Source organism: Xiphophorus hellerii, chromosome 2 (assembly GCF_003331165.1).
Source record: "Xiphophorus hellerii strain 12219 chromosome 2, Xiphophorus_hellerii-4.1, whole genome shotgun sequence".
Lineage (NCBI taxonomy): Eukaryota > Metazoa > Chordata > Actinopteri > Cyprinodontiformes > Poeciliidae > Xiphophorus > Xiphophorus hellerii.
The window spans coordinates 1248440-1260161 of record NC_045673.1 but is presented as its reverse complement, the minus strand read 5'-3'; the positions used below and the strand labels follow the sequence as shown (position 1 = coordinate 1260161).

General features: G+C 38.7%; 1 protein-coding gene across 3 annotated transcripts; it reads right to left on the bottom strand.

Moving 5' to 3' along the window:
• Positions 1 to 571: 571 nt before the first annotated feature.
• LOC116737597 (probable polypeptide N-acetylgalactosaminyltransferase 8) lies at positions 572 to 11328 on the bottom strand. Of its 3 annotated transcripts, XM_032590843.1 has the most exons (11): positions 11052 to 11327; positions 10094 to 10343; positions 9851 to 10017; positions 8078 to 8261; positions 7805 to 7999; positions 6212 to 6326; positions 5952 to 6137; positions 3760 to 3897; positions 2893 to 2988; positions 2652 to 2819; positions 572 to 1155 (listed from the first exon to the last, which is right to left on the bottom strand). In XM_032590843.1, the coding sequence occupies exons 1-11, from the start codon at positions 11221 to 11223 to the stop codon at positions 1021 to 1023; spliced, it is 1806 nt and encodes a 601-aa protein (XP_032446734.1). In that variant the 5' UTR covers positions 11224 to 11327; the 3' UTR covers positions 572 to 1020. The 3 variants fall into 3 exon arrangements, with proteins under 3 accessions (XP_032446734.1, XP_032446744.1, XP_032446736.1); XM_032590853.1 differs by lacking the exon at positions 572 to 1155 and having other exon boundaries at positions 2688 to 2819; positions 3765 to 3897; positions 11052 to 11328; XM_032590845.1 differs by lacking the exon at positions 572 to 1155 and having other exon boundaries at positions 2764 to 2988; positions 3765 to 3897; positions 11052 to 11328.
• Between the last annotated feature and the right edge of the window lie 394 nt (positions 11329 to 11722).

Genomic DNA, 11722 nt, shown 5'->3' with positions numbered 1-11722 from the left:
TTTAATTTATGGATCAAACATTTATTACCGTTTGATAACATTTCACAAATAACAAACAGAGTGCCAAAGTATTGCAGTGTAACGCCTCGTTGTAAAACAAACAAGCAATTCACTGAAAAGATCAAATTTTACCCACAATCCACCACTGACGCCACATGACAAACAGCTAAACACAGCAAATCAACATTTTCTATCTTCTTCATTGGTCTTCACAATATTAATGTTCAATAAAGAGTAAATGTCTTTAGATGAGTCTATTCTCTAAATTCTCCCAAGGTGTGTGTGTGTGTGTGTGTGTGTGGGGGTGTGTGTGTGTGTGTGTGTGGTTGTGTGTCCTGTCTGTCTCTGTGTTGCCCGGCGACAGACTGGCGACCCGTCCAGGTGACCCCGCCTCTCGGCCGAAACGTTCGCTGGAGAGGCAGCAGCTCCTTCTGACCCCACGAGGGTCCAGGGTGGAAAGAAAGTGGATGGATGGAGTTTTTTCACTCACATTAATTCCACAGTTTGCTGCTTTATGACATAAGGATTTGGCAGGTCATATTCAGCATCTGACCACATAGGAAGAGCAAACAATAACAAATATTTGCAAGTTATTTTTTTCTGACATGTGAGAATTTGTTTTGCACCATTTGGGGAAAAACTGTGAGTGACTCAAAGAAAACAATTTGTGTCTTACTGAAGAATTTGAAGAAGAAGAAGTGGAACAGCTGTTACAAAACTCCTCCAGGATTTTTCTCTACAACTTTAACTTCTCAGTTACAACCACAAATATAAAACTATAGCACCAGAGACACCGTCCGTCCAGAGGACACACCGTCTCCCGGGACATTCTGGTGTCCCCAGCAGACATCCTGATCAGATGATCAGATGTCCAACTCGCCTCTTTATTTAGGTTCTGGCTACAGGTGAAGGTAGATGATGCAGTAAATCTAGAGCAGGTGACGTCCTGAACCGTCTGTCCGTTTCCTGCTGCATCATAAACGTTTTTATGACGTGAGCCCCAGCTGTGGCTGAGTGGCGCTAGGCGGTGGTGACGAGGTTCTGGATGGTCCAGTTCTGGCCGCTGCAGCGCTGGATGACCAGCTGGTAGTCCAGGTATTCTCCTGGAGCGATCTCCAGACATCGCCGCGTAGCTTTGTTCCTTATTTCTCGACCCTGTGAAGATTTGATGGAACAATAATCAATCATTCAAGTTTATTAGTGCAGCACATTTCAGCAACAAGACATCATACAGTCAACAATGATGAAAACCAGTAATAGACATTTTGTCAAGTGTCATTGATAAAATCATCAATGTGTCGGTCCATGTTTCAGCGTTCAGTCTGGATTTAAAGGAACTCAGCAGCTGCCAAAGAATTGAGCAAATTGAAATTACAAAAATAAATTTACTTCATGGAAACACGGCAACTTTGAAAAATCTCATGATTTTTTATTAAAAGTTTCTATGAAGGGATAAAGTCTTTTTACAAATAGATGTATTTTTCTGAACATCAATGGAAACATTGTGATCAACAACCGGATGATACTACTGGCAGAAACGACAAAGACAAGGACAGGAAGAGGAGGAGGATGATGGTTTGTTTTTGTTTTTATGGGATGTGCAGCCGGCTCCACCAGAACTCTCACTGCATCAGTTCATAAAACGTTGTGAGTCTTTCCAACATATTGAATCCGACATTCTTCTGTAAAATGGCCGACTACAAGTTCCCCAAAACGTTTCATACGTAACCATTCCCAGGTAGGCGGGGCTTGTTGCTCCAATGCCTGAACAAAACGCCAACGTCTCCTCTGATTGGCTAACAGACGATGAGCGCTGGCGTCACAGCTGAATTATAAATATAGCTCATGTGTTTAAATCTGTCGCTGCCTTTATTTTTAAAAACTTATTATGTGAACAAGCTGGATATTATTATTATTATTATTATTATTCAAATGTGATTTTAATTTCATATCCTGTTTAATGGAAACACTGCAACTGCAAAATTGCTTTTTTTATTTTTACATTAGCAAAATATTGAAACAGTTTTGTGCACATTTGTAATGGAAACACAGATACTGCAGTAATCAATACAACTGAGGACAAATGCATAGATGAGTTTCTCTAGATGTTGCTGGGACATTCAGATGATAGAAGGCCGACTTTGTAACTGTCTTTATGTGGCTCTGAATGCTCAGGTCAGAGGTCATCCTGATCTCTAGTTTCTAGCTGTAATAACTGAAGCTGTGTGTTGACTCTAGATTGTTCCTCTTGAGGTCCAACGATAAAAACTTCAGTTTTCATTTGTGAGATGATTTCAGATCACAGACAGAAAGCGCTGACATGGTTCCCATGGTTCCCATGGTTCCCATGGCTCCCATCGCTCCCATGGTTCCCATGGTTCCCATGGTTCCCATGGTTCCCATGGCTCCCATCGCTCCCATGGTTCCCATGGTTCCCATGGTTCCCATGGCTCCCATGGTTCCCATGGTTCCCATCGCTCTCATCGCTCCCATGGTTCCCATGGTTCCCATGGTTCCCATGGTTCCCATGGCTCCCATGGTTCCCATGGTTCCCATAGTTCCCATCGCTCTCATCGCTCCCATGGTTCCCATGGTTCCCATTGCTCCCATCGCCCCCATGGTTCCCATGGTTCCCATTGCTCCCAGCTCACCTGCCTGAAGTCCCAGTTCATGTGTAACTGGTTCAGCCTTGCTGTGTTGCACTCATGCAGAGTGGGAATGCTTCCGGAGCCCGGATCCACCAGGCAGCGGTTCCGGCTGTACTTATGGGACCTCAGGCCACCGATGATGATTTCACCCTCTGTGTTGTAGAAACATTTCTGCAGGGACGGAAACACGCTCACGTTTTGTATTAATTCGGTATGAGCTTGTGTAAATGATTCTCTGTGATACCTGCGGTTCCTCGAGGTGGCAGTCGTATAAGACCGGGATGCTGCCAGGAACGTCTCCCTGATCCACACACTGCTGCTTTACCAGGCTGTTCTGCAGCTGAGCAGAGATCCGGGTCACCAAACCCTCCGAACATCCTGAATTCATTTATCTAAAGCTAAGGTCTTAAAATGTCTTAAAATTACTCAAAGAAAAGTTTAAGTGGTCTTAAAAGCGATAATTTAATTACTATTTTTAATGTTTACGTCTTAAATTTGGTCGTGGGAGAATTAGCTAATCTCGTTTATGTAGCTTTTTTTGTCTCGGGGGATTTTTTGTAAAGAAAAAGTTTAAGTGGGACGCTGACGTCTGCTTTACATTCTGGCTTGAGACGTTTGAGACTCTAGTTTCTTCTGGACGTCTAAAAATCCCCTGAGTTGTTGCTGTTTTACTGTTGTGACTTCTCTCAGTTAAAACAGAAGATATTGTGGTTTTAATAAGATTTAATAATGAGATTCATAAATGAATGACATTTAAATCTCATTATCATGAGAATGTTTTCTCATTTTAACAAGATACTGCTCCCACATTTATTTCCAAGTTCTGCCAGTTAAATGCTTCAATACAACAGGATCCCTCAAACAATCCTTACATTTATAGCTTTTTTCAGTCTTATATTTAATTCAAGGTGGGAATAAAAACTTAAATTCAGTTTATTTCTATTCACAAAAAATATTGTCTTAAAGCACTCTACAGTAAAAACTCATATTTTGATATAAGAAGGTCTTTAAAAGTCTTAAATTGGACTTGTGTAAAACTGCAGATACCCTGTTCATGTATTTTTAAAAGCATATTAATGTGAAGTAACTGAACTCCTGAAACGGTTCTCACCACACCGTAGCCCAGGATGTCATCCCATCGCTCCAGGCTCAGGTAAACGTTCTCCAGGTACCAACTGAAAGGTTTACATTTCAGCTTCTCTCTCAGGTTTTTCCTCTTGGACACGTCGCCGATATCGATACCGTGGTCCTGATTACAATAAACATCAGATAGCTGCATATTACAGTTTTACACTTGGTAAAATTCATGTTAGAGGATGAAACTAAATCAGGTGAATAACTATTTTAATCATTAGAGTGAAGCTAATGTTCCTACATTTTGCCTTTTTTCTTGATTATTATTTATCCACTAATTAAAGATTAGAGTTAAAATTCAATGTTTAGTCCAGATAATAAAAGGTAAAACTCTCTCAACACATTTATTTACATCCTTGTTAAAATAGTTTGTTTTTATCTTGTAACCAGGTTGCTATGTATTGCAAATTTTTTGCTCAGGTCCCTCTTGAAAATGAGATCTAGATCTTAACGGGGTTTACCTGGTTAAATAAAGGAATATGAATATGAATATGAGTCTCTTTATTGGTGTCCTTAAGAAACATATTGCACTTCAGTTCAATTCAAAAATACTTTATTGATTGAAATAAAACAATTCATTTTAATTAACTAAATAAAATGAATTAATATTTCCATTTGTGGAGCCATGTTTGCTGTGCTAGCTAAAAAATAAGTAATTAATATTTATTGTTGTTACTATTATCATTTTCACAATAGTACCACAGAATATCTTGATAAAACTTTAAGTGTAAATTTCAATAGCAGCTTTTTTAAATACACTCATTTGAACTAAATAACCCACCTGATCCTAGCGCTGAAACTTTTATCAAAAAACTTCAGTTTCTTCTAAATTTATTTGTTTTAATTTCAATTTGCAAAACTTTATGGTCAGAGCAAAATAACCATAAAGTCAATTTGCAATTTCTGAATTTGAAAAAAGTTTTTAAAAAATCACAACTGAAAGTCTTGCTACATTTTCTGACATTGAGCAAAGAGAAATAATTTCAGTGATTGTAACTGACTTAAAACAATTTGGTCTGATTAACTTCAGACAGAGATAAATAACGTGTGCAGGTGTCTTTTTATTGGGTAAATATATGATTGTTGTCACATATTTGCAGACCGCTGACGCCTTTTATCGGTTATTTATGGGTCAGATATCTGTCACAGCTGGATCCTTGGTTGACCTGATCTAACCTTTATTTACACGTGTAAACCAGCCTGGCTGTAAATGACGATTTTAGCACATTAACTGATGCATCTGTGTATATTGAAAGAATAAAGGTTGAACACAGCTTACATAACAACTAAAATAACATTAATATGTGCACTTAATTTAACGGGAGTGGCAATAATTATTGAGGTTACTGTAAGTTGGGGGTTTGAAACCCTGAAGGTCGTCTGGTGTGTTTCAGATCGTTAACTTGGTCCAGATGTGTCCAGCTGTGTTGGACACATCCATGAAGAGACTAAATTATAAAGCCTTTCTCTTTCACTCATATTGACAACACACTTAGCTGGAAGCCTCGTATTGAATATACTAGAAATAAAATTCCAATATTGATTAAAATAAGATTTAATAAATGTAAAAGGCTTATATTCCTCTATGTTTATGGCCTATTTGTCATATTGCTCAGAAATTTATTTGCTTTTCCTATCCGAACTATTCGAATATTAGTTAAGTTACAAAAAAAGCAATTATGCTTATTAATAAAGTTTGATATTGCGAACAAATTAATAAACTATTTAAAGTAATACTTTAAAATTTAGAGACATTATTCATATAAAAACACTGGAAATAATGCATAAAACGCTGAACAAAAGTCTTCAGAAATGATTTAAGTTGAGAGAGAATAAATATATTTATGAGGTTTGTTAATATTTGAACATTTTAAAGAGAAAAGCCCAATAAAATCTAGATGAGTTTCAGAAACTGGAATAAATTGAGTGATGATTTCAAATTATGTGCTTTTTTGATGAGCTTTAAAAGAGCATTGAAATGTATTATCTGTGTTGTGTAACCATGTATATAAATACATATTTAAATATAAATGTGCGTATGTGTACTTGTCTATGAATACGGTAGAAAAGTCTTTCTTTTTTGGTAACTTATAGGATTTTAAAGAAGTATTTTTCTTTTCTGTAATATTGTTAATTTACCAAAATGAAGTGAATTTGACCTTTCCTGACCTTCAGAGGGACGTTCCAGGCAATAAAAACGTTTTTCTTGTATTCGTCCAACCAAATCTCTGCGAGCCTCAGCGCGTTCCTCCTCATGGACGGGTTCAGATCCGGTGCGTACGGTTTGTGAGCTCTCTCGATGTGAGCGACCCTGGAGCAAGGCACGACCTCCACGCTTCCTCCACACAGCCACGCCTGGGCAGCCAACACAGGGGTCAAAGTTCAGCTCTGATCCAGTCAGCCATTGTTTTTTTGCTGCCAACACTCACGCGGATCCCGAGCTCCACGTTTTCCCCTCCATAAACTGTCATGCCTCCATCAAGTCCTCCAATTTCTCCGAGAAAACCTCGGTCTGCTGCAAAGATTCCCATAAGAGACGGACTCCTGCACGAAAGATCAGAGTCTGAGAAAAACCGTCCACAACCGGCCTTGTTGACGCTGCCATCTTTAAAGGGCTGGAAATGCCGGCCGTGACGAAGGAAAAACAACATATTTACATGCCCCTATCGATTGTGAGATATTTTTAGAACAACCTGAAGGATTTGAGGTTGTAACAGAGACAGGAGAAAAATTAGTCTGTAAGCTTAATAAATCTTTTTATGGTCTGAAACAGTCAGGACGAAATTGGAATAAAATGTTACATGATTTCCTTATTGAAAATAACTTTGTGCAGAACCCTGCTGACTATTGTGTTTACAGTAAAGAAAATGAACATGAGAGAGTGATCTTTTGGGTTGATGACCTTATTATTGCAGCTAGTAATGATCAATCAAACAATCCGCTAATAGCAGAGCTACTTTTCCATTTAGCATTTTAGCATTTTTACTAACTTTGAATATGTTCAGCGCATCTAGCTTCTTCTAAATTACTTCTAATGATTTTTATTTGCCTGTTTTCTAAACTTACAATTGAATAAAGTTTAATATCTGTTAGTAAGTTTTGGTTATCTACTGTGAATAATTCTTCAAGTACTTAGACCTTTTTTTTGATGTTCTTATTTTTCACATCGTTACGCAGCAGTTCTGTTTCCTCTCCTCATGTTCTCCATAATCAAGTGCAGGAAATTAAGTTTGTTTTGTACCCAGAATGCATTGCTGTACTTCCACAGTAAATATTTGCTGATGTCCTGGCTGAAGCCATACTGTGGTCAGTTAGCCAAATTAGCAACAGAGTTAACAAATATCAATAATGACAAAACTGAAACCATGACTGAAAGATCTGCTCTAAAGAATCTCTTCCTGGAGGAAATGACGAACCTGATCCTGTTAATGTTAGGGCTGGAACGTCAGAAACTTTCATTTTGATGAATTAATTATAAATATTTTAGCATGTTAAGCATTTTTATGCAACTAATTGCTTCTTTTTCTACATAGAAAAATAAAAGGTATCAAAATGGTTGAATTTAGTATGTCGGCGCTTTAGCATTAGCTTCTGCTAAGTTCTGTTCCGTGTGTGTATTACTTTAGCATTAGCATAGCTAATGGTTATGGTTAGTGCTTTAGCGTTAGCACAGCTAACTTTAGTTCACCGCTCAGAACCAATAAAATCATCAAAGTCAAAGCTTTGATGATCCGGTCGGTTCAGATTGTGATAAACGCCTTTAGTAGCACTTTGCTACATTTAGCTAATTTCTGTCTGAAGTTCTTTGTGTTTTTATTTGTGTTTTCTTACATTTTGGACATAATTTAAAAATGTTACATTTTTAAAAATTAGCAACAAAGATCATGGCTCTTTGATATTTCATCTTCACTGGTATAGTTTACTTCTCTCTGGTGGAAAAAAAAAGGTTTGATCATGTCTTAACATAATTGAGAGTCTAATCTAATAATCTAATAATTACTGGTTTTGTTTTTCCAACCTACTTCTGAGGCTGTGATTCATCCACATCGTTCCAGTTTGGTTTGAAGAACTCGTACATGCACCACAGGGCCCAGTCAAAGCCCTGAGCAAACGACATGTGTCTTTGCACATGCAGATCATCAAAGTGGAGCTTTTCAAACACAGGAGACACCACAATGGTTCTGTCAGCTTTGATCTGGGCCAGCAGAGGTTCTGCCCTGCAGGGGAAATAACAAAGTAAACGTTTTAAACAGCTCAGCAGGAGAAGATGTTGGATTTTTGTGTTTTGTGCGTACCATCCTCTTGTAGCTTCAATGTGAGCATCTAAAATGGCCACCACGTCTCCAGTGGCATGCTCCCAGCCGCTGATCCGGGCCTGGGACAAACCCATCGGACTTGTGTGCCAGACTCTTTTAACGAGACCAGGCCTTTCTTTGTGAATCTCGACTATGTAATCTTCCACCGGTTTCCCAAGATCGTCTGAAAACACATTCCTGAGTCAGAAGAACGGGAAGCAGTACTGTTTGCTTTTCTTTGACATTTCAGCATTTTGTTAGTCTGTTAATCCCTAAAGCCTCTGACCTAAAACATCTTCTGTACACAATAACATCCTTACATTTTGAAAGAGATTTTAATCTCAGAAATCTAGTTTGGTGCTGGTGACTGTTGAAGTGCAGCTTACATCCAGAGGGAAGATTGTAGCTGCAGAAGTAATAACCTAAATGTTGGAACTATTTATGCTTTATTTCTTTATCCATTTGAATTTTGTTAGTTTATTCTTAAATTTCTATTTTTGTATTATTTACAGAGTTTATTTACAGGTTAATAATTGTTGATTTTATTTATTTTTTGTTTTATTATTTTTTTCATTTATTTTTTCTAAGTAAGACAGGAAGTAATGTGGGTCAGTCCACTTTCTATCAGTGTAGGGGCCTGGTAAAGGACCAGCAGGCATTTGGGTTTGGGGCCTTTGGTTTCTACCAGAGCAAGAGAGGCAGCATGAGAACAAAGGAAAGTTTGAACTCTGTAATCGTTTGTTGAAATAGGAAAATAAATCATCCACACCAACAAGTTTGGACATTGAACCTTCTTTTGCCTGCGTACAGAATCTTGACCCCAGTGCCTCAGTAGTGGCTTGATGGAGCTTTTATTGGATGTTTGGTTTGGCAAACAATCACCACTACACTAAATATTTAATAAAGCTCAGAAGGAGAAGATGTTTGATACTGAATGAGACCAAAAGCTCTACAAAGCTAATTCCTAAACCACTTTTTTTTTTTTTTTTAAATATCTTACACATGGGATTAGTTTCAGAAAACTTTCCACCCACATGAAACCAGATACACCACTGACCGTTGCTTTAAACATGCCAGCCCATAGGGGGCAGTGTAGCGCTTAGATAAAACCTGTCAGCCAATCAGATTGCTTCAAAATAACAACAACGTTCTGTTTGGAACTAAACATGGCGGTTCATTTATGGACAGATACAGAAGTTTAAACAGCGTATTATGATATAACCATAATAAAACACAAAACAATGTCCATTGGGAATTGTGCCAAAGCAAGTCTGTGGATTTACTGGCGCATTATTGGTCAAAGATCCCAAATACAGAATTTTCTCAAATCTCCACTTTGAGTTTATATAGAAAATCATTTTTGGCGATATTAAGCAGAGTTTTCAAGTGGATGAAATGCAAAAGCAAATAAAATGTTTTTGTTTTCCCAGATATCCAGCTACGTGTGAACCAGGCCTGAGAATGCTGAGGTGGCAGCGTCATGCTGTGGGGTGATTTACTGCAGCAGAACCACCATGAGTTTTACCCTCTATCGGAGGAAAACATATTAAAAAAAAAAAAAAAAGAAAATCTGGAGCAGAACTGAGCCCTGCAACATGACGATGACCCAAAACGTTCCAGTAGATCCACAGAGAACTGGCTGGGAAAAACCCAGGGCCTAGTCAAAGCCCAGATCTCATTCAGATGCTGTGCCTCAAACATCTCAAGAAATACAAGCTTAAACATTTGTCTGTGAACTTGACTTTAAAAAGTCTGAAGTTGGACTGGGCTCACTGTAGGTGCTGTGGTCGTCCACCAGGATGATTTCCCTCAGCAGCCGTTGAGGCGTGTTGGTGATGACGCTTCGCACCGCCCTCTTAATCACAGAGAGCGCCTCGTTAACGTAGATCAGCACCACGCTGACGCTGGGCAGGGCGCTGGGGTATTTCTTCTTCAGACATCTGCGTGTTTGGTTGGAGAAGATCCGTGACTCCAGCAGGAAATGTGTCATCGTTTGTTGTTTTCAGCGACTCTTACCTGGGATCTCTCATGTCAGGAAGTTCCCGGTTGAGGGCGATCTGGTTGCTGAGGAAAGCGTTGTAGCCATAAATCTGAAAAAGAGCTTCGGCCTCCTTCTGCTGCTCCTCTGACAGGCCGTCGCCCCACTTCACAAACAGCTCAGAGTTTGGGTACAACTTCTGCGCCGCCTTTTTGGGCTCTTTTTGGTTTTCATTTGGAGAAAGTTCTTCTGGTGAGCTTTTCTTTTCAGGTTTCTCTAGTAGATTTGCTTTTTGGGGGAAATTTAAAACAATAATTTAATTTCAGAGACAGCAGAAGGTATGCACCGTTTTCCTTTAGAGGGAAGTCAGGCAGTAACCGCAATGTTTTCTAAGCATAAACCAAGTGGGAGCAAATACAAAGAAAGGAGCTTTGTGGATTTACTCTTTAAAGCTGCAGAATGTGACTTTAATAAAATATATATTTATATATATATTTGTTAAAACTGTTACCATGTTGTGACAGTTTGTCATGAGACAAATAATCTGTGAAAATATCGATCTCCTCCACCTCCTCCCTGATCTGCTACTGTCGTCTGAAGAAATGAACCAAAAACAACCAATCAGAGCCAGGAGGCGGGTCTTAGTGCTGTCAATTAAGCTCATGTACTGGCTGCTAAATGTGCTACTGGCAGAGAAACAACTCACCTTTACAAAAGCCATTTATCTGCTGTCATTGGTGGCTATGCTAAACTAGCTTTAACCTTTGCAACAGAAAAAGAGTGATTGACAACACTAAGACCCGCCTCCTGGCTCTGATTGGTTGTTTCTGGTTAGTGCTGGGAGAAAGCCGAGGAACAGATTATCTGTCTCAAAGCAAACTGCCATTACATGGTGACAGTTTTAATAAATATGTAAAATAAAAATCTTTTTATAAAAGTTACTCACTGCAGCTTTAACTGACTGAACTCTGTTAAATAATTAAAATCTTTTCTCACCCAGCTTGTTTAGGCTCTCTTGAATCCTGTCCAGTTTTCGGTTCATGGTTTCCTGGTTTGTGACGTGTTTCTGACGCGGTTTTTCTTCTCTCCACCACCCAGTCATGAAGATAATTAGATACACGAAGAATAAAAAAGCTCCAATCACTCCTACCCTAAAATAAGCCCTCATAGCTGCTGCAGATGAAAAATCAAGTCAGAGTCGTTCTGTTCTGGCCACCATGCAGGAACTCCTCAGCCGCACAGCTCCAGTTCAGACCATAAAACGCGTCTTATCTGAAAGATAATATTAACTTGCAGATGGACTTTCAGTGAGTTGTTTACATTCTGCCAACCAAACCAGTAAATGGGAACATTAGCAACTGTAAAAGCCTGGACTGAGATTTAATGTTCTCAAAATGTGACTCATGACTGTTTTATGGGTTTAGAGTAAAGTCTGTATTTACATGATTCCATGTTTCTCGATTAGTTCTGATCTTCCAGGATGAAAAAACAGATGTTTAACAAGCCGAGACACATTAACACAATACAGGACAAATTATGATTAAAATGACATTATATATAAACAATGTTTGCAGCTTTAAAATGTTCAGTTAAAGACAAACGTCTCATATGAACAAATACCTGCAATTTTTGTTTCCAAATGGTTGCCATGGAGATTAAAGGATTTC